Here is a 23,949-nt window from a genome sequence, read left to right on the forward strand (position 1 = left end):
GATTACACTTGAAAGCACTTATCTAAGAAATGTGAAGATACACGTGTAGGAGTAGCTTTCTTATGTGCTGTGTCCAAATGGATGTGTCAGGTGAGCATACAAGAAGTTACCTATTATAATAGGTTAGCTTCTGGTTGTCACTTCCTACAGTATTTCTGCGGTATTTTTTTCCACCTGACAAGACAGGTGGAGAAATATTTTCCAAGGACACTCAATTTTGTGAGGAGTTACCTATGAAATACTAGGTGTCAAAAATGTTTTTATTTCACATATCTCTTTAGGGAGAACTCAGAGATTAGATATGAGAGAACTTAATTTTTTTCCATCCTCAAGAGGGAAATCAAAGAATTGTTCTCTACTTTGTAACAGATGAATTAAACCATGGCTCTTCTAAAAAAGTTATTCCTGCTGCATTTCCTTATTGAGAAAAAAATATTAATTCCTTACAGAATACAGGAAGAAATTTCAAGCAAAAATTGAAGTCTTGCATGTTTCATGAAAGTTATTCTACTGGAGAATATGCACCGTTTAACTGGAAGGAGACTTCTCTTTATTTAAAAGAGAACTCTTGCAAACTCTTATAATTGGTAAGCAAAATCAAACCAAACCAACAACAAACACTTTAATGGCAATTTTCAAACATCTTTTATTCTTTATTTTTTTTTTTATCTACTATGACCTAGATGGTGAAATTTTCCCATACATAAATACCATGTTCTTATTTAACAACCTAGTCCTTTAGAAAGATTATCTCCTAACTCACCTTACGGTAGCAGAAATTTGGTGTTTTTTTGTGGAGGGTGTATACTATTGAGAACTAAACCTCTTAAATAAAAACAAATATCTGTGGGTAGTATTTACACTGCAGACTTGAGTTCAGAAAATTTTGCACTCAGTGTAGAGAAAGAAGCTTCTACAGAAATTCAAAGCACCTGACTCAGACCCCTGCTTTAAACTCGTATTCTTTGCAACTATACAGAAATAGCAGGAAAACAAGCTGATCTTGCCTGAAGTTAGCTTTTTATGAGCACTCCTCCATCCCTCTTCTCCTAAACAAACATTAGTACGAGCCTAGATCATTTTCCGCATTGGCATGTGTATTTCAAGGACCTCAAACTGTTGCAAGAACTTCTTTCATCAACAGCATTACTTATCCTTTCAAGTATTACTTACAGATAGTAAAGAAATTGGACTGTGAAGGATCCCTCTGAGATCCCACTGGACACTTTCCAAAAGTGGACCATTTTACTGTATTCTATTAAATCCTTTATATACTTTTCAATCCAGGTGACAAGGCTGAGAGGCATATAAACACAACAGTTTTCCAATAAGACTGCACAGCACAATACAGGATGAAATCAGACACAGTACTGCATTATATTCATTTGGTCAGCAGAAGCATCAATCACTTTCATAACCTGTTTCAATTGTTATACCACTGCATTATTTAAATACTGACTTCTTTGATATTGACACTGATTTTTATTCCCTGTTATTGGGAACGCCTGAAGTTCTGTTGAACGGCGAGCAATTGTCAGTACTGGCTTTAAAAAAAATTACAGCATTTGCCCTTTTGATAGTTACCTAATGCTTCTTGTTCCTTGCCACAAAGAAATTTGCTGAAGAATCTGAGATATGTAATATCTAGCTCTGCTCATCTTTGCATCTTGCAACTATTTCATTTTTCTCCCCCTCCTTTAGTTTGAAACCATTTCCCCTTGTCCTGTTAGCTTCTTCAGTTTCATCATACTAGAAGATTAACCAAGTTCCTTTCACTTTTATGTGCTTGAAGACTTGCTCAATATTAAGAGCTGAAGTAGGAGGTGGCTAGACTTAGACACAATAAACCTGATTATAAGTTTGACAAGATTACGTTCAGCATAATTAAAAGTTAAAAGGAACAACTGTACTGTAAATCATCACTCTCAACTTACCTGGTGCTAGCCCAGCAGCAGCAGGACTTCCCATCGAGGGATGAGAGAACAAGGCTTGAGAGAAGGCAGACATACTTGACTGGGATACATTACTCAGCCTGGAGGTTGATCCTCCTTTAGGAATAAATTCATTTGCAGTAGGGTTTGGTGTCTGTTTGAAAACAAATGTAAATTAAATATTTATTTTAAACACGAAGAGATGGACAATGCCTACTTGGTAGAAAACACTTTCTAGGCAGGCCTACTGAGTGCAGAGGATATTTAAGCTACGTACAACTTGCTGACAAGAACCGCAGACACAGGAAGCTGGTGTGTATGAATGGTTATAAATGTTTTTCTACATTACACGTGAAGTAGTGTTAGCAAGATTTCCATATGAAGAGCTGACTTAATACAAACACCTTGCAAAAAGGCTTCCCATTGGCATCATACTAAAAAGTTGGAGAACTGATATGACATTGAGAAGGCCTCACCAATACTGCACAGTCTGTCCTTAAGGGACTTAAGAAAATCCATTGAAAAATAAGCAGCAATTCCAACTTAAAGCAATAAAAAAAACCACCATGTTCCCTTTCTATGAAAAGAACCTCTGTTTTAATGACATATTTCACTTATGTAGCATCATCAATAATGAGTTTGAATTTGGTACAGCAAAAACAAATAGCAAGAAAGTAGCTGTCAAACATTCATTATTTACTAGTATATTAAAAATATAGAACCAATTTTCCATTTCTCTTAAAATCTGTGCATGATTTTGGGGTTTTTTTTTTGTTTGTTTGTTTTTTTTGTTTTGTTTTTTTTTTTTGGTGGGGTTTGAGGAGGGAGGGGAGGCATGAGGACTCCAGGGGGAAAAATCCAAATTACAGCCCAAAAGGCAAAAAGCTTAGTATTGAACAGCAAGTTACACTAGACATTAGTGGAAGAAAATATAAGACGAGAAATAAAATATTACATGAAAATTGCTTTATAATTTCAAAGTACTAAAAGTCAAAGTTCAGTTTATGAAGTCACTTTAAGCACACCTCTCAAAACTGCCTTAGCAAAACAAGGTAAAATAGAAGACAGTAATCATTTTCAGTAGACAAAGGATGTTGCGAAAATAATATCCATAATGGTATTCTAAAGCAAATCGTATTGGATCATCTTGGTTTTATGCAGATTTAAAATAACTAAATAACTCAAAGGTTAAATTCCATTTTCACCAATATGAATTAAGTGTCAGAACTTAACTTAGTGTCAAATTAGAAAAGTGGGATTATGAAACACTAATTTAGACAGTGAAGTATTTGCAAATATTTTTTGTGTTTTAACATCTTTATTTCAAAAGGACAGTCAAATGTAATACTAATGTATTTCAAATAATTGGAAAAGAAGGAGGATTCTAAAAGCTGTAAGATTAAAGGGGATGCTCAGGTTTAAAAGCAAATAGTAAGAATGCTTGACCTTGGATCACACAACCATTGGCCACCTCATTGCATCACATAATCATTCTAAATGTGTATGTGTCTGAATATTAAAGAATAGCCATAACCAATTATGCAGACTCGCGAATTAAAACACTCAGAATTTACATGGATAAGAAGTTAATAGAAACCTTAAAAGAAAAATGACTTTTAATTAAGGAAAGCTTGCAAAGGTATACACAAATGAAGCCAAAAGAAAAAAAAAGTACATTGCATTGTACAGCCCCAAACCAAAATCAAGTAACTAATATGTTTAAAATCAAAAGGTACCATTCTGGACTGTACCTAAAATTCAGATAACTAAGAGAATTACATTGCACAGCAGATTTTTTTTTCCTTGAAGAACAATTCAGCCAATTCTACACTGAAAGTGAAGAAAATGACTGAAATGGCAAAGAGTTGAGCAGAATTTGTCCAGGTAGTGAGACACTAAAATTTCATCGAACAAAGCAACTGCAACAGCAAGGGACAGAATTTGTAGCATCTTACCAAAAACATGATAATTCAAACAACTATACAAAACCTAAGATTTTCACTGTTAAAACTAGCCCTGGCACATCCACAGATCTACCACATACAAAAAACTGGTCAACTAGACAACAGGAGCAGGAGATGGTAAACAATTCAGAACATGCAAGTGGAAAGAGAAAGACACCCTCCGGTAGACACCCTCAGCCTTTAATACAGCAACAGAGTTTCCAAAATCCCAAGCATACCACTCCAGCTAAACTCACTACTTTCACTACAGCAATATGTAGGTGACTGTTTTAGAGAACAAAACTGCTCATACACACTTGCAGTTTTGTTCTCTAAAAGTCACCTACATATTCTTCATAATTTTACAGTGGTTGTACTTGAGAACTGTACTTTAAGCGTCAGGTTACAGAACAGTTTGGCTTGGAAGGGACCTTATAACACACCCAGCCCTAACCCCCTGCCATGGGCTGGCTGCCACCCACCAGACCAGGCTGCCCACAGTCCCATCCAACCTGGTCTTGAGCACCACCAGGAATGGGACATCCACAGCTTCTCTGGGCAGCCTGTGCCAGTGCCTCATCACTCTCTGATCAAAGAATTTTCCCCCAACATCTAACCTAATCTCCCATCTTTTAGTTTAAAGCCATTCCCCCTTGTCCTGTCATCAAGAGGTCATGTAAAAAGCCTCTATCTTTTTCATAAGCTCCCTTTAAGTACTGGAAGGTTGCAATGAGGTCTCCCCAGAACCTTCTCCAAGCTGAAAAAGCCAACTACCTCAGCCTTCGCTCATAAGAGGGGTGCTCCAGTCCTCTGATCACATTCATGGCCCTCCTCAGGATGCACTCCAACAGCTCCACATCCTTCTTCTGCTGGGGGCCCCAGGCCTGGAGACAGTACTGCAGGACTGGAGTCATGAGGGCAGAATTACCCTTACCCTTATCCTTACCCTGCTGGAATGTCTTCATGTATTCAAACAGAAGAATGAAATCAAGGCATCTACCAGAGCAGGCTGGATTATGCTGTACTATTAAGCAGTTGTGGTTCAGAAATCTGATGGAAACTCAGTTTGTGTTGCATTATTTAGTGTCACAATTCAACATCAGAAACATTGCCTGGTAAGACTGACTTATTTCTACATAACTACTTATATAAATATTCTCACTGAAAACAGCTTTGATTTGTACAGTGAGACCCTTCAGCATAAAAGCTTATTTACTATTCTGTTAAGTTACAAACATGAAGTTGTAACTCTTTTTCCATTATTCAATAAATTGTTTAAATATTATTCCAATTATGACATTTTTCCACATTTGAACTGTTTTCTACAGAAAAAAAACTGAGTTTCAGAGCCACCATCCAAAACAAAATAATCAAAGTAGAACAATAAAATTTCAATAATTTGTGGTCAAAAATAGTAATGCTTTATCAAAATTTGAAGCTGAAGCCCTAGGCCATAGATGCATGTCATATTTGTAGTTGCAGCTCTTAAACACTTCTAAAAGCATACAAGTTTTCATGTGAACTAAACCACATTTTTCTGCACTTTGCTTCCAACAAAATAAAACATATTCCAAATACATCTGTAGCACGAAGAGGATGGAACATGTTTCATCTTTTCATGTAGACAACATTTTGTAACAATGAGCACAAACATGAAAAAAACAGGAAGTAACATCCTTAATGACCAATGATTCTGTAAGTGACACTCCTGGTCCTGAAGAATATCCCACTCTGACACCAGAAAGTTTAAATTCTAGTATTAGTTTTACATTTCAATCAGCAGTAGACTTGAAAATATCAGTCTAAAACATGAATAAGCGTTGAATTATACAAAACTTTTTTTACAGTTTTCCTGATAGAATCATACTACCAAGCTTCAAGAGGAGAGTGAGTAAAAGTATATTCTTAAATTTTGATAAGAACAAAAATAATCTATCCCTAATTGATGAAAAACATTTTCATCCCATTTCTTCCTAGAAACTAAAACATGGACATATCCACCCTTGGCATTATCTAAATTAATACCTGCATCATGCATTCTTAGCATTCAGTCAAATGCACTACTTTCAGATTGCTTGTCTGTGCTCCATCAAAACAAGAAGAGCCTCTTCTTAGTCAGCCTTGCAGAAAATCTTTCAAAGAGACTAAAAAATAGTCCACCTAACTCCATATTAAAAAAGTGATTTACTTCTGTATGTCAGAGAACACTAAATGTTATAAAACACATACAAAAAGTCCAGACTAAGTCTGAATTTAGTCATGATACAATTAGTAAAGATGGAACCAAATGAAGAGTGAGATGAGAAGGACTATACAATGATTAATTTACATCACCATTCAGCACAGAGTTTATCTATCTGGTGGCTGTTATGTTTGAAGCACTTAAGAAAAATAAGATATACTGGAGGGGAAATGGAAACAAAGATCTTCTGTGGGTACTAAAGGAAAATAATTCAAGAAATCTTAAAGGAGGCTGCAGATGAAAGTGAAGTGTACACTGAAAGAAAAGGGTAGAGAATCAAAGATCTAAACCTCTCACCAATGATGGCAGAGCCACACAGCAGCACTGCAACTTCACCATATGTTTTGGAGTTTCACATATCAGATTTCTTTAGTCTAGGAAGATGACAATTCCTGTTTCATTGACTACCAATTCCGATACGTACGATTTTTCTCTGCGCTCCTTTATGATGAGCTCCTTAGGCTCCAGTGCATTCATTCATAAACTAATCCTCGAACTGCCATGAAGGACAGAGGTTCCCTGTAACACAGGAGGGATCCAAGACCAAAATCATGCAGCCTTTTAAAGGTTGTGCAGGGAGCCTACAGAAGCAGTGGACTGCCCTTTTCCCTCATTTCCAGTTCAGTGCTCATCAGCTGATCTATGGCCCATTTCTGTGGCTGTAACATCACTCAGTTATTTCTAGTTGCACGCTATCAAAGCCAGCTACCTGAAGCAAAAGGTAGGCAAATTTCATTTCAGGAGAACGCGCTAATTTACTTACCATGCTAAAAACTGGAAACAAGCCTTTTTGTCCTCTTTTTATGTTGTCCTTCACCTCCCAATTCATGTTGATCTGTTCTGACATCCAGAATTGCGTAATCCTGTAATGGTTACAGAAAACCACCACTGAACTGCACCCAAGCTACAAGCAGGGCAGTTCTCTGCCAGCCTACTATGTGGCATAGATCTCAGAATGTCTTCTTAATTCAAGAACATGCAAGAGGGTTTTTGTTGTTGTTTTTGGAATGGGCAGATGTGCAGTAGAAGTAGTTTCAGGCTATACAGAGTGCATCACAGCAATCCTCCCTCCAGAAGGATTCCTTGATGCCTGTGACTTCAGAAAAGGACACATTCTGGAATGTCAGAGCAGCCCATCAGATGCTAGAGGTTCCTAAGGACTTCAACACACATCTCCTTCCCTCTCCCTACTGAATTTGTGCAACATGTTTCCTTATTTCAGATACTGTGACACAGCATCACATTACCCAAGCAGTTAACTCTGAAAGTTTCATTTCACCAATGTGACTAGCTAGATTCCAATACCACTCTCCAAAAGTTAGAGGCAGTTTCATTAAAGCCAACCAATTCTGCTGAGTTTAGTGTGGACAAAAGATGTTTGCTACACATTTCTTTAGTAAAATACTTCAGAGTATTGTTAAAACTGTAAGCTTTTAGAAGTCGATGCTTTTGATGCAAAATATTTTAAAAATTATTTATAAAAGTGTATTCAACTCAAGAAGTCAAAATAAAATCAGCTATTCATGGTGCTTAATAAATGTTCTGGATAACAGAAGTTGCATCCATTCCTGCTATTTTATATATACTTCGATATCACAATATGCATCTCATGGCATTGTGTTAGTTCCCTAACACAGGGCAGGACGTGCCACTGAGAAATGGGTTTGCTTTTTCCCTTATTTATTTTTAAATGCATAATCAGGAGCACCATTCATTCTGAACTCCACTTTTAAACACTATGTTATGCTTATGTGATTAAAGTAAAAAAAAAAGTAAATAGATCTGGATTAAAAATTCATAGCCATGCCTGAGAAACAACTATACCGTTTTATGAAGTACCTTGAGAACTACCTTGTTTGGTAAACCACTTTTCTGACACCCATCTCTACACCTTTAAAAACAACACTTAACATTGCACCATGAAAAAGTGCCTCCCCACATATTAAATCACACATTTGGAAGAGTAGGCATTCAATTTTGAGATGTAAATCTGCTTTCTCATCATTAATGAAGAAAAAAACGCTCTCAAACAGTTGTCTTCACTACATTTTAACTTTTCTACTTATGATTGCTTAGCACTCACCATCAGCCTAGATTTAGTTAGTATAATCTATATTCACACCCACAAAATCCTCCGAACAGCTTGTTTTTTCAAAATACTGAAGAGACCAATGCTAGATGTGGATCCTGCATGACTGTTTTTCTACTTCAGGACAATCTGAAATCTCAGTATGAAACTACTGTGGTTTGGTTTTTAGACATTGTTTTTTTGTTGGTGCCTATTTTTTCTTAAGGTAGCTTCACAAACCAAACATTTCCAATAACTACAGACACTTTTTGCTCTTTTACAATTAACATTTTAAATTTTTAACATTCTTGAGCTTTGATTTAGTGGTGACTTTGCAAATGTTCATGTGAATACAAAGACTTACAATGATCAGAACAATAATGCTGAAGTAAAATTTAGTTATTCATCCACATAAAGCTCTACATACCCTCATAATCTCACCTACAGTCTGTTTTCCACACCTTTTTCCATTCACTCTTGCTAAATTCCATTATTACTATGCAGTCTCTTCCCTATTTCCTTGAGCTGAAACATCCCTTTCTTTGTATTTCCAACAGATGTGCACAAACATGCTATTTAAAGCCCCAAATCTCCACAGTAAACTATGTAATTGCACCATAAACCTATAATATAGGATTCTGTATTACAGTTATTTATGAAGTTAGGACTGGCATATTGAAGAGTGGAATTGCAGCAATGCCACCAGATGAAGAAAGCATAGTGACCTTGGGCTTTCCTCTGCTACAATTTGCCTTGGAGGACATAAACACTGAAGACAACTGTTCCTGGCCAGAAGCTCCAAATCTCACTGGCTCTTCAACCTCCAGATAACGTTGTTTCACCTTACTGCTGTGCAGAATACATCAATGACAAATCTCGACACAACGCAGAAACAGCTAGAGAAAACAGTGGAGAACACGAGTACAAACGGGGCTTTTCCTGCTCTTTCAACATCTACTTGATACTTGAAAACCAATTTTCTCTTTCTGTCTTCTCAGGGCAAATGTCTCCTAATTAAGGTTTGCAGTCCTATTAGATAAACACGGGTAAATCAATCTGTCAACCTTCTTTCACTTAAGAAAAAGTAGCACTTCACCAGCTCCAATCATTCCTCTGCAGCCTTACCTGGTTCTTCCACCAGTGTTCCATCATTTTCTGCCAGTGGCTCTGCTGCTTCCCCAGCAGAAAAAGGGCCAGGACAAGACATACGGCCAAGCAATTGCACCAAGTAGTATCAGTTTGTATGCACCACACTACTAATGATTCCCAGTTTCAGTATTAAAAAAAAGTGTCCAACCATTAAGTAATACAAAGCTAGTACTGGTATTGCAGGGCTGCCGCTTGAGCTTCACATCAACCCAAACATGACAGAAATTTAGTGAACTGAAAGAAATTTCAGGGCCCACAAACTCTAGTTCTCAGCAAGTCTGTTGCTAATTTACCTATTTCATTCACATAAAACACGAAAAAGAAAAACTTACAAAGACTTGAGTAACCATCACTGAAGAATCAAAAGCACCCCTACAGTGCAAAATAGTAGTAGTAGCAGTGTTGTAGTTACAACAACTATAATTTTCATCCGAACACTGTCTCAAGGGACACTGAGCATATTCTTCCCAGAAAAGAACCATTGTTTCATTATCATCCCCAAGGATAACCTGCTACTTCCAAATAAGATATGCTCAAGTCCAGGTCTTGAGGAGACTAGAGAAAGTAAAACTAGAGTTTTCAACACACGAGTTGAGAAATGCAAACTATTTCAACCATTGAAATTAGGAATTTACACTTTCTGATCATGACAGTTACATTCTGAACTAAAGGATTTTTTTTTTTCATTCTGTCAGTCATTTTAACAAAGATCACTAATTTTCACAGTAAAAACCTTCCTCAAACAGGAATTAAGTGGTTGCATTTGTTTGCTTTTAAAATACATTTAATCACTATTTTTGTTTCTCCTCCATAGATTAAAACAGTCAAGCAGAGTACATAACACAGGGGCAGGTGAAGAGAATAAAATATTTAAGTCACACTCCCTGAAGGGGTCACTATGCCTGTTTGGAAAATATTTTATCCTATTCCAACCCTTATTTAGAGTAACTGTTTCTAACATTGTCTAGAATTTAAGATAAAGCATCCAAAATACAGAAAAAGTGACTAGTAAAAGAAAATTTTACCTGTAAATTGTTTTCTGTGACTCTGTTCCACCAAACCATATTGATGGGTACTCCTGTTTTACACCTGTCAGCCAGACAGCCAATAGGGTTCTTTGATTTTCTTGCTTTTGATCCCACGGGAACTATCCTCTCATCCAGCATCCCCAGTCGATACTTCCTGGGCTACGAAAAAGAAGGAGAGAAACGAGGCCACTCCTAACAACCCTCATCTAAAGCTGCACTACTGTAGGTGATACATTGTGATATGACTTCTGGATTGGTGGAATAGGAAACAATTTGCAAGTAAAATTTATAAATTTTCTGAGACTGTTTCCTTTCAATCCTTACTATTTGGTTGTAATAACAATGTTTTAAAAATAAAATAGGCACACAACTTCAGGGACTAATTATTCATATGCAAATCTTTCCACCAAGCGTCAGCCACTGAAATAGGAGTATATATATATTCAGAAATTCAGTGAAGTAAGTTGTTTAAAAAAAATAATCTGTATTTCTGACAGATACCTTCAACCACACCACAATACAGAACTCTAATTCTCCCTTTGAGAATTTTTTTAATCAAAAAACAAGTTATCACTGACTTCTATATGCTTCTTTTTAAGTTTAAATTTGCCAAGACTTGTCTCCTGAAGATTTCAAGAGCAAAAAAATAAAAATAAAAAAAATAAAAATAAAAAAATAAGAAATAATACCAACAGAAACAGGTACAACTGAGTAGCTAATGCCACAAGAACTCAATGATAAAAACGTTTATGCTCAAGTTAATATTCAAAAAACAAGCTTCAGCTACTGCCTCGCCTCTGATAAACGAGAATTACTATGACCAATGCATAGGAAGCTGACTTAAACTTGAGAAAACAAAACATGACTTAAGAAATGAACATGCAGGAGATAGTTAAGCCTCAGCAGGAGTTAAATTTGGATCATATTTATAATGATCTCTACGCATGAAACTATCTAAAATGCACAAGATGAACATTCTATTCAAAACACACCGGAAAAAAAACTGTTCAAGACTTTCAGGCAGGTGAAGTAGATAAGTTCTCCAAGTTTCTCTAGGCTTTCAAACCAATGTGTGTACAGCCAAGAAGTGTACCTTCTTCAATAGTAAATAAAACCAGAAGAAATATTTCAGAATGCATATACAAACAAAATCTTTGTCTAAATATGTGTATTAGAGCAAAAACTAGACTGAATTGCACGGGCTGGTCTGTTTTTCTTTTGCTTTTTGATGCAAAAGCGCAACTATCACCACCTAGATATACCTTTTCATTAATCAAAGCTTAACTTACCTTTAGTCAGGTATCTACTTCATCTGGCAACTTAGAAGTCTTAGCAAGAAGTACCTTGATAATGCATTTTAAAAACAGTTTCTCAGGAAACAAGATGACGTTCTAACTGGAGAAGATTCTTCACTCACATACAAATTGTACAATGGCTGCTTTGAAAGTAATGCCTCTGATGTTATTATATTGGTCCACAACATCAGAGGCTGATGTTGGCATGGCAGTAAAACCTTTCCATCAATATTCCATTACATTTTGTTACTGTGCAACAAATGGCAGCAGAGGAGCAGTCTGACAAAACAGCATAGAATGTGGAAGAGCATCAATTGAAGCAAAGGTGTGTCACTGAATTTCTCCAAGTGGAAAAAATGGCACCCATTGACATTCATTGATGCTTGCTCAATGTTAATGGAGACCAAACAGTAGATGTGAGCACAGTAAGGTGATGAGTGGTGCATTTTAGAAGTGGCGATGACACAAAAGACAAGCCACATTCCAGATGGCCATACAGATTGATTTTTTTTATTAATTATTTTAAGTATTTTTTTTAAAAAGCGCCCCGTGGAGGTTCTTGATTCATCTCTGGGAAAATGTACATCTAGTGATGGTGAATATGTTGAAAGATGGTGTTTTGTAGCTGAGAATTTGCTGTGACAGCGTTATTGTGTTCTTTGTATCTTCTGTCATTTTCATGGAAACAAATAGGAGGTATTACTTTCAGAGCAACCTATGTAAAATACAGGACAAGACTGGCACAAAATGACTGAAAACCCAAAACCAATCTACTGGTCTAATTCCATTAAGCCTTTTAGTCTGAAAGCTTTGGAAAAAATTAATGCTGGGACAAGTCACTAGTAGCTCATTTGCCCATAAAAGAACAAGAAGCCCAACACTGACTACAAGCTACAAAGGCACTAAACTGAATAAAGATCAAAGTTAATCAACTTCTATAACAACTAACATGACCGAATTTCATTTACAGTAAGAAATTCGGTAAACTGTGATGGGTAGGTACAATGTCCTCTTGTAATTCAAATGTAAATTGATCACAGTAGAGCTAAATATAGGCTGCTTATGGGGAGGACCACTCTACTGTTGAACAACCTGCCATCTTAGTAATTAAAAAAGACTACTAATATCTTGAACAGTAAAAGTTTCAAGGTCTGAGAAACCAGATATACAAATAACATTGAACTTTAGAGGAAGATTTGAGTGTAGTATGTGATTTTCTTAGTGTGGCTTTTGGAAATAACAGCGTCATGAAGGGATCTCCTGAAGTTTCCATCACACCTTCCCCACCTCTCTCTCAGTGTTCTCCCAAGTGCAAGGCACCATCTGACCCAGACCTTAGGACTACAGTCCAGTGCTCCATCATGTTCCTATTCACAAAGGGTTTTTGACTTCTTAGTAATAAAAGGAGATCTATAAATGTTTGGAAAAGGAGAACCAAAACAAAAGAGGAACTGAGCCAACATGGAAGGAGATTATTTCCTTCTCAAGGGGATTCAGATTCCTGGCAACTGAATGAATTTATTTTAGGCTTTGAGGGAACACGTAAGGAGGCTGAGAGACAACAGTTAATTCTATGCCATAGAGCAATATGGAGCAAGTGTGAGCTCTCACACTGCTAGTCCACAGCCTTACTGAAAAAAATAAACTAAAAAGCCAAAGAGTGACTGGATTAAATGAAACTGAAGATTGCTTTCATTACGCATTACAAAACGTTATCAGAAGATTACAAGACCACGATTCCATTGTTAAAACAGAAAGACATTAAAAGATGGACAATACAACATTAACAAAAATATTTTTTTGTTAAAATATATATATAAATTATATATATAATAATATTTATATAAATATAAATATATAAATACAACATTAAAAAAAATGTTTGCACTGAAACCATGAAAATTACAATAATTTTCAATAAGCACAATTGCATCTGAATGAGAAATCCAAACTGAGCTTACATGAGACTAGGAAACAAATTGTTCGCCAAAGGGAGAGATTCTATAGAAAGGAAAGAACAAGAGACTGAGCAGTCTGGGAAAGAATATCAAGTTTTCTATATCCTGCCTCCTACACAGAGCAATAAATAAAGCAGAAACAGAGCACTGCACCTTAGAAGTCAATATGCACTGATCGTTTCTGAACTGATACATCTACCTGAAAAACAGAGGTATAGCAGTCTAGACAACCAAGCCCAATTTATTGGCATGGGGACAACTCTTTTGGACAGTTACAAAAGTAATTGCATTTTTGTTTTTCATAAACTCCTTCTGCAGTGTAAGATACAAGCAAATCTGTTCATACATACAGATGAAGGGATACTTCAGCACACTTTTTTTTTTTTAGGAAGGTAGCTATAGCATTTAGATACTAAATCTCTAAGCACATATTTCTCAAACTAGTTTGCAACTCTTAAGATGGTCACAGACTCCAAAGAGTCGCAAAAGGTCAAAAAAAATCACCCTCTCTTTAAAATGAAAAATAAGGTAACATTTCATATTGTAGTTTAAGAGGAAAAAACAACAAAATCAAATTATTACAAGACATTACTCAAAGAGTTCAGTTCCTCTTGGGCACAGAAGCAAGAAGTAGTAGTAATTACTGGTTGCAAGTGTTTACATGAGGAAGGGAACAGCTAACTACATCTAATTGCTAGCAGCAGCTTGGATCCCCAGGGTGAGAAGGGTAAGCATTTTCAACCACAGCTAATAATTATAATCCTTGCCCTGTAAAAACCAGGCTGCTGCCAGCAATTAATAGTAGGAAGCTATTGGTTCTCATGATTAAAGGGAAGGTGTTATACTGGGAAAGAGAAACCCCCAAAGTCTTAGAAACATTACACTCAAACAAGATATCTGCTCTAAAACCAATAAGGACCTGTGTAGTGTTCTTCACATCAGAACACTACTACAGATGAGTAACTTAATTAACCCACGCTAGAAAATTTTCCTCAAGTCAGCTTAATTACTTGCCTCCCATTCATACAAAATGAAGCCTGGAAACGTGTTTAGCAGGTCTATTTTCTTCCTACTATCTGCTGTAACAAGGCTAAGCCTCACCCTTAGTTTCTCCTGTTTCATGGAGAAGGCAAGGCAAGTAACATGCAGTGGGCAATGTCACATTTCCTCCTTCCAGTTCAGAGGCTGGGTACACCTATGTTATGAGGATATCCTAAAGAGCAAGAAAACTAAAGAAAAGGCTTATTAAGATTCAAACTGTAAAGACTCCTCCTATCTAATAATTTTTATGTAATATTATGTCTGGATAACCCAGCAAATCAAACTAAACAATTTCGAAGTTATGTTCTACTGAAGATATGAAGTTAGATAATTCAGGATCACTTATGTAGCAAATTAGGCTTCTGTTGATTAAAAATGCACTTATCTATGATGGGCTTTAAATATTAGATAGTCAAGACAGTTTCTATACTAAAAAATACACAAAGTTTAGCATACAAACGTGATGTCATTATGTTTTAAAACTGTTGCAAATAATCCGAGCTCCAGTAAGACTAGGTGCATATACTGAAGCAAATACTTCATCCTTCTCTGTCTCTGGATGAATCAAGTAGCAGTGCTTTAAATGGATACATTTAAAAGTTATCGCAGTAGCATTAACTAGGGTTCACCTACTGCACAGTGAGTTGACTTGTGTCTTATGTGCAAACACACACTATCCAACTGGAAAGTTTGAGTATACTATACCTTAATTTTGTAATAGTGTAAAGAAAATAAGAAATATGAGATTTTCATTTCAAATTTCTTCACAAGAGGTTTTTTTGTTTGTTTGCTTCTTAAAGAAAATGTTACTGGCAAGCAGACCTTCAGAAAAAAAGAGGTTAAACACTCAGCTACTGTGCTAGACTACTGAAACTGAACAAGCTTTTACTTTTACATTCTTTCTTAAAAAAATAAGAGCATAAAAGCTAACTATAAACCAAGAACTCCCTTGTAGAGCTTGCAAAGGACTCCTGAACTGCTAGCTCAGGAGCTAATCTGTCCTTCCTTCCAGCAGCTCTCATCAGTGGTATTTTCACCCAACAGCCATAACATGAGTTGTAAGTTCTACAAAGTATTACATCTGAATATTAGGCTACTCTTAGAAACCACACCTAAAAGAAACGCGATCTGGTAATATGAATAAGAGAAGCTGTCTTACCATTATTTGGTAAGCCTTGCAGCTAGTATTGCTACAAGTCTCTTATGTGGTTTAGAATTTTGCTAAGCAAGACACTCTCTCCACTTCCTATTTCATTACAATTTCTCATTGGCACACATGCAGCCTATACTTGTTTTCCTTATCTCAGCATCTGAAGGTTGAAACTTTTTTAATTATGAAATCCATAAAAAATAAGAGGAGATTTTTGATCTACAGGTTAAAAAAACTGAGTGTCTGCTTGGTGATGACTTCTTGTTTGTTTAAGAAACAGGGAATTACAAAAACATTGAATATGTTTGCATGTTTACAGTTTTAATGTTTATGTTATATATTGAGATTTCATGCACACTTCCATCTGGAAACTCTCTCCCCCTCCTCACCTTTTTTTTTTTTTAATTTGTTCACAAAAACCTTGATCTTTTCAGGGGATAGAACTTAAAGCCAGTTGAAATGTGTCATGAAAAAGATAGCAAAAAAATATTCTTCCACCCAAAGAAAATCAAAATGTGCAGTATGGAATGGAAATAACTTACTCCACAGCAACATATTTAATCACTGCAACAAACAAATCTTGGTTCAACCAAACTTAAGGGTGAAAGCTCCAACAGACTGGGTGCTACACCACGGATTTTAATCCGTAGCAAAGGAAAACTTCTGAAGTGTGCATACTGAACCAGCGTATTTCAGGAATATGTAAGCTGAAGACATTGAAGTCCTGAAAAGTTCAGAGGAAGCTATGGAAAGTTGACAAGTTTAGTCCCGACTCTCAAATTTTTCAGCCTGGCTGAGTTGGGTAAGGCATGAAACACAAAAACAGCTGAAAGCTAGCACATATTTAGGTATACTGACAAATTTCCTTGGTAAAAAATTAATACGATCTGATGAACCGATGTAAGCTGGCTTTCCGTCACTACAGAAGATACCTCTGTGTAATGAAGACTTGCCAGAGTACCACCATCTCAAAATACAGTTCACAACTGAAAGTGTAGAGAAAAGGACTACAGACTTTGATGGAACTTTATTTACTAAGTATACGATTTGCCTATTTTTCTTGCTGCTTAAAGTATTTGTATAGCATCATCAACGAGTTTAAGAAATCTTTCAATTAATTTACTGCAAATCGCTCTTGCAGTCTACATGAAACTTAACATAGAAAAAATTGAAAGTGTGTAAATGCAAGCAAAAGCATCCTGCATGTTCAAGTCATATTTGCAGTTAACTACTTCAGCTTGTGAGGAGCACCTGATGAAGTCTAGATGGCTAACTGAAAAAATACACTTAAAAGCAGAGAGTGGGGGTAGCTTTGAAGTTTTAGATGTCTGTAGGTCCATACAATATACCTGATCCACTTAGGCACAAAGCCAAAATCAGCGAAGGTCTTTTTAATGTAGCTCTATAAGTGCTATGCTATTAAATAATCTTATTCTATTATTTTCCTTCAAATACACAGTAGGGTGAGGTAACAAAAACATAAGAACTCATCAATATAAGAAGTGTTAACCATTTCTAAAAGAAAGTGCCTTAATAACACGAGTTCTCACGTGGTAAACACTAATCCGTACACAAAACTGGAAGCAAGGAATCCACTCACGTCACCCACAAAAATGTGAGACTATGTAGTATTTCCTAAGACAACAGTGTTACACAGAACAATTCCAGTTCCAAAGGAAATAGCAAAGCAGGTCAGATATCATACCCTTAAAACACGTTTTAGACAGAGAACTTTGTACTACCTGCAAATATTTATTCATTTTCTTTAGAATCATAACCTGTTTTTCTATATTCCTCCAACTCTTTTTTTCCATCCTTTATAAATTGACATTACTGCAGTATAGATATACAATTTGAGGGAAAAGGTTTCAAGTTGGAAAGTTGAAGTTCAGACCAGGTGCGCTATGAGGTGTGTGCAGCCATAATTCTGCAGTTCAAAACAGTGACATAAGGCGGCAATTGGCAATGACCTCTCAGCTACTCAGAATATGCTTCTTGTCTTTGAAGTGGTATTCAAGGGACCATGAAACGTGGAACAATTTTCACTAAAGGTAAATAAAGCAAAACCAAACACAGCACGCTTGACTCTTCAATGAGTGTCACAGAGCTGGAGGCAGGGAGCTGAAGAAAAATAAAGCTCCCAACAGGTAGCAAAACTAGATGGAGGGCAGAACACTCTGAGATATAGTTTAGATCTTAAGAACTTGTATTCTGCAGGACCTGTTGTTAGTTTCTTTTTTTTATTTTAAGAGAGAAATTCTCCTTGCACTCATTAAGAAGAGCTTGCATTTATGCAGACCTACCTTACAGGCAGTTTTTTTTGTTTCAAAATTTTGCTTTCTGCACGTTTATTACTGTTGATCAAAGTATATGAATAAAGAAGTCCACTGCGCAATCCCACCTGCCATGGATCTCTAGAAAGAACACCAAACAGCAGCCTGTTCTGAGTGAACTTCAGTTCAAATCATCTCTCCTACACTTTCCATTCTAATCTAGTTTGGAGTCTGTTAGTCTTGGCTTGTAGTCAGCTAAAACCAGTGGAAGGAGTTCTAAAAAAAAAAATTCTGCAAAACATACAATTAACATAAAAATTGCACTGAAGTACTGTTCCCTGCAGCAAACCAGCTCACTCCTTGCAGCTTGGGAACTAACAGCAATCCCCGCGTTAAGGGCCCTCCTCCTCTAGGTGTCCAGAACCGTTACACAAAATGGAAATAAACCAGTGTCAGCAACTTTTCTGAAGAGTTCGGTTTCCATGAGGATTGAAGGTATATAAGAAGACAAAAAGTAAAAAAAAACAATGGTTTTTGTTATCCTATAAGGCTGACCAGTGACTAGCAGTAGAACCCTTTAGTCCAGATTGGTGGTAACAGTCTCAGAACAAATTCAAGCAAAAAATTTCATCACATATTTTTGACCTTTTAATGCATTAAGTGGTCATTCCCCTGGCACCAGATTCTCAGCAGTTACATTGCAGGTATTTTTAATGAACTGTTCACCAGAACCAAAATGAATGCAAACAAATGAGTTTTCCAACTCATTCCAAGATTATTTTCAGGTTAATAGAAGAACATTTTTCTAGATTAAAATCAAAGGCCAATTTTGGAAAAAATACCCAAGAACTTCAAATTCAAAATGTTAATTTTTTTTTTCCAAACATAACACATATTCAAATAAAAAAACAAAATAACAAGTGTGACATCACTATTGTCAGGAAAGAGCATTAGTCTGTCACTAACTCTAGCTGTTGTTCCATGCTTCACAAATCCTATTTGTGCATTAATACTTACCTGAAAATCTCTTATAGGAAATTCACTTTAAGGTTGCTTGTCTTACTGCATGTAGAGTTACAGCAACCGGACAGTAAATCCAGCAGGGTTTACAGTTGACAGAACCTCCACCAAGGCTCCATCTATAGAAATACTTAGCTCCTTTGATTTCATTTTAAGTATCCTATAAAATGTCTTTAAAAAGTAATCTTATCTTTCCTGGAATCTAAAATTGAAATGCAATTTAATAATTTCTAGACAGAGAAAACAATGTATATGAACATTCTTGAGGTTAAAGAACTATTTTAACTTTTTAAACCAAAAAAAATGATTAAGTGCTTCTAAAAGCTGTAACCAATGTTTTTTTAAGCACAGAAATAATCATAAGCAATTTCAATAGCCCAATCACATTGACCAGTTTCAAAACACCTCACTAATTAAAAGCAAGGACATTTGGAATTATAATCAAGTCTTATTTTTTATATTTTATTATCAAATATAAATTCACATGGCTTGCCCACTATTAAAGGGTTGCCAGGATAACATGGTCAGTAATACTCAGAGACGAAAGTTAATAGGTTAAACTTCACTAAAGACATCCACATAAGTAGTTTCTATAAAAATGTGTAATATGGTTTTACACAACACAAACATTCAGATTTTACATAACTGCAAATAACTTAATTCTAAATATTTAAAATATCACAACTCTAATTTGTAAAGCAAAACAATTACTCTTTGTTCACTTACCAGGACTGTATTATATCTGTCCTCCAAGTCAGTGATAAACGAAGGAAATGCTGGTTTTGCCAGCTAGTTCAGAACAAACAAAATCTTAGCCCTGGGCTCTTAGCAAGAAAACGGAAAGGTTTTTTTTTTTTTCTTGTTTCCCAAACAGTAGATGTTATAAACACCTACACTTCAGCCAGTCACCAAGGCTCCCTTTAGAGTCAATGAACAGAAACACACACTTCTAGGAGGCCATCAAGCTTGTGTTACAGCAGGTAGCGAACACTGGCCTGTTAAGTCATACTGACCAAGCTCTAAATAAAAGCAAGTTACTGAGGTGGAGGGGCAAATCCCGTAAGTTTTCAAATATCTAGCACTCATGCACTTAATTCAAGGAAATTACTTAACACCCTTGAATATTATGCTCAAAACATACTAAAAATATTGAGAAATAACGTCCAAGATAGTTTGTAAAGTATCTTCTGGTGGTCGAAGTCAGACAGCCACAACAGAATTGAGATTAATTTCTTAGAGCTCTATAAATCAAGTATTAACCACTTAAATTAGCTGCTGACATGGGTCTTATGTAGCATGCTTTTCTCAATATCAGCCAACTGTTCCTTTAAGCTGCTCATCTCTCTCTGCTGACTATAGAGGGAGCCTGGATGCCTAGATTTTAAGACAGTTCAGGTCATATTAGATGAAAACCTCCCCACTACCAGCATTATTTATCAACATTTGCACAAATATACAAGACAGAATTCGTAATCAGCAATAAATGATTAATATTCAAAGCAAAGCCTCTTTCAGTTAATGCCAGTTATGTCTGAAATATTAATTGGAAAAAAAACAAGTCAATCAGTTTTCATAATCTCCTGGTACTACTTTTGTAGCATGTGATCTAATTGTCTCTCTTTTCCCCAAGAAAAAGTCAGCGAAATCAGAAATGACTCTTCATTAGTATTAGAGCTTTATGTTATTTGAGCTTTCTGTTTGCTTCCATTTTGTACTAATTAATTTCATCGTAATTTTCAGTATTAGAAGCAGTGGTCCTTTTAGCATACTTTCATAGGATAGTTCATTTTCTTTTGTACATATGGTTTACATACATACAAATACACACCCACACATACACAGTGCTTGCGGATCAAGTTTAAAAAGGGAATATATGATTTTCATTCTTACTCTCCTCAGTAAGTGGGTAAACACATGCTAAGTTATTTAAACGAAACTTCCAGTGCGCTTTAGCTGGCATTAAGGAAAGGGACAATTCAGTGATTCTATGTAGTTTTGATGCATAATATTAGGAAATCATCATTCTACAACCGTATTTTACTTCAAGATAAAAAGTTTTATGGGCAAACTATGGCCATTATTTTTAAGCTTCACCCGCAGGAACGATAAAAAGCTTACTTGCCAACATATAAAAAAGGTTAAATGAAAAGTCATGAGCGCGCTGATGACAACCTTAGGTCTCTTACTCCAGCCACTGTGTCTGTAAGTGCGCAACTGGTAAACAGCACAGCCTGAGCTGGCATAGGTTAAAGGTGTTTGAAGATGCTGTTTAGTCCTCAAAAAGATTTCTCCATACAAATTAGACGGGGAAACTACCAAGCCCCAAATTCCCAATATTATTACTATAAAATGTCTTTCAAACTGCATTTCAAGCTAAGAATTACTTTAACATCGTGGAAAAATAAATGACTGGAATGATTCTTGTATTCAGAACTTGTTACCATGAAGGCACAAGATAAATCACCTGCAAGCCTTAGAATAATAAAAAGTATTTGCTTTCAAATTTAAAGGGCTATGCCTTAAGTTTTATATTTAAAGCATTCTTATAAAGTTCATGAATGCTTGGAAAGTTTCCCAACAGCAGCAGCAGCCTGATCTTGCATAGCAAAAGTTAAAAAAAAATCTCAGTTATATCAGCAGTGAAATACTAAAATTTATCTAGTAGTACTAGAAGATTCATTCTTATTTCACCTAGTATTTCTATTTATTCCTGACCTTATTCCCTCTCAACTCATATACAAACATTCTACTTAAGATTTAGTTACTGCCTACCTTTCTCCTTTGAGACACACTGAGGGCAGCAAAGTCATTAAACAAGGATGAATTTGGTGAAGTTAGTGGATCTGTAGAAAGAATGCAAGACATGCTATATACTTCCAACATTAAAAATTGTAAACTTCCTTTTTAATGTGTTTGAATGGAAGAAATCCTTCAGACAAAATTATGTTTAGCAACCACACAGAAGAATTGCAGCATTTGTTAGATTTCATGCAACAGCACAAATGAAATGGTGCTTATTAACTGAATTTATTACATCCAAATGCTCAACACTTAAGTCCATCCAGCATTTCAAAGCCTTTATCTCCAGCTACCTGAAATTAATTATCTTCTGCATACCAAATAACATGGACGCAATTTGTCATATACCAATTTCAATCTCAGCTAAAGCTAGCAAGAGTCAGCATCCTACTAGTAGCTTTTTTTACTGCTTCTTCTTTGTCCCTATGAAAAACTGAAGCAAACAAAAAAAACAAACACCAAACCAAATAACAATCATAGATGCAACTTAAACAAGAAAGTCCAAACTAAATGGATCTATCAAATTAAGACATTAACATCCCCTGTTAAACAGTAACGTTTTAACAGAACACCCTTCAGTATTAATCGATACTCCTTCACAGGTTAATTCTACAAGTGAGGAACAATTTAGGGGCCAAAAAAGGATCAGAGACATAATAGAATTTAACATGGCTTCCAGAATTCAGTCTTGTTTCTCTCCTTTACATGCATCAACACCACTATTTGGCCTGTCACACAGGCAGTAGAACTCCACTGCCTTGAATAGCTAATTGTTTAGTGGCACAAAGCACAAGACCTACTGGAAATGAAATAGGAGGAAGGAAAACAAAAACAAACTTTGACTTTCAAATTAATTTTTTTAGGAGTAGATTCTACCATGCTTCAAAAAAAAAAAGCTCTAAGCATAATAAGTAGCATTGGACACACAAACAGAGTTCTACAACATCAATTACACAGCAATTTTCAGCACCAAAAATTTAAATGCATAAGGGTATAGTACACTCATTGATAGAAGCTGGTTTAACAGCTACAGCTGAAATCATCTGCAGTGTGTGTTATAATTTGGGAAGGAATTCTTAAAAGCACATTATGGAAATTCAATACATCTTTCCCACTAGTTCAGTGAACTCGTAGGCCTGCACTGTGGAGACATACTACTTGGCTGAAACAGGCTCCCAATAACAAGAAACACGTTAAAGTACTGGTTACAGGACAAAATTGAGTATCTGTTAAAATTTGTCACTTATGTGATAAACTTCACAAAAATTGTACTCACTTAAGATTAAAAACCTGTATATTCATTCCACAGAGTAACTGCCATGAAAAGCACAATAAAAATGGATATTACTGTGGACCAACACAAACACTTACTTAAGCTACCAGTGCTTTATAGTGGATATCTAAACTAGCATCTCATTTGATGTGAGAAAACCAATAGATAACGTTTACAGTGTTGGGGTATTTTTTTGTTCAAGTTATTTTCCTTGTTTTGTTACTTAGGTTTTCCCCCACTGCATCAAAAAGAAGGCTGAAAATTTGAGTTCTGTACCATTCAAGATTCAGACTACAAGAAATACTCACACACTATACCACTGTGGACATAAAGTTCTCTTGCATCTCAGATAAGAGGAGAAAACCTATCCTAAGGCTCAATTTTACTAAAAGGAAATCCCTTAAGCTCCTAAACATGCTTTAGTATGTGTTATGTTAAAAGTACTTACCATGGCCTGCATATTGCTTGGCACTGTCATTGAGAAGGCTAGGAGAGCTGCTGCTATTTGTCATCCTCTGAAAAAATAGAAAATAAAATTGTACATAAAATAAAGCTACAAAAAATTCAGTGCACGTGCTGAGAGTGGTATTTAAAGAGTTTTAGAAAGAGTCGTCTGTTGCTGATGAAAACATCTAGTAAAATACAGTATTTCACATGAGAACAATGCAAACCAAAAATGACTATGTACGAAACCAAAAGACTATTCTCTAGCTTGGAAGGCTTTATCAAACACATGGCTTTTTCCTGTACATCAGTGTTAGATAAGCCAGTTACTTCTT

At 35.9% G+C, this 23,949-nt stretch overlaps 1 protein-coding gene across 11 annotated transcripts in view; it reads right to left on the reverse strand.

Annotated features, from left to right (window-relative positions):
• Positions 1-23,949, reverse strand: part of PAN3 (PAN3 poly(A) specific ribonuclease subunit) — a 77,098-nt gene that overhangs the window by 31,267 nt on the left and 21,882 nt on the right. For 10 of the 11 annotated variants that reach the window (XR_002433022.1, XM_021378654.1, XM_021378675.1 and 7 more), the window contains 5 exons: positions 23,619-23,685; positions 21,871-21,941; positions 19,825-19,887; positions 10,359-10,520; positions 1,935-2,085 (listed from right to left, as the gene is read on the reverse strand). Coding sequence is in view for 10 of the 11 variants with exons in the window: in XM_021378654.1 (XP_021234329.1) it covers positions 1,935-2,085; positions 10,359-10,520; positions 19,825-19,887; positions 21,871-21,941; positions 23,619-23,685 (514 nt within the window). In the remaining variant the exon portion in view is untranslated. The remainder of the gene's footprint in view (positions 1-1,934; positions 2,086-10,358; positions 10,521-19,824; positions 19,888-21,870; positions 21,942-23,618; positions 23,686-23,949) is intronic. The other variant, XM_021378712.1, reaches the window with a different exon arrangement.

The sequence above is a fragment of the Numida meleagris genome, chromosome 1 (assembly GCF_002078875.1).
Source record: "Numida meleagris isolate 19003 breed g44 Domestic line chromosome 1, NumMel1.0, whole genome shotgun sequence".
Taxonomy (NCBI): Eukaryota; Metazoa; Chordata; class Aves; order Galliformes; family Numididae; genus Numida; species Numida meleagris.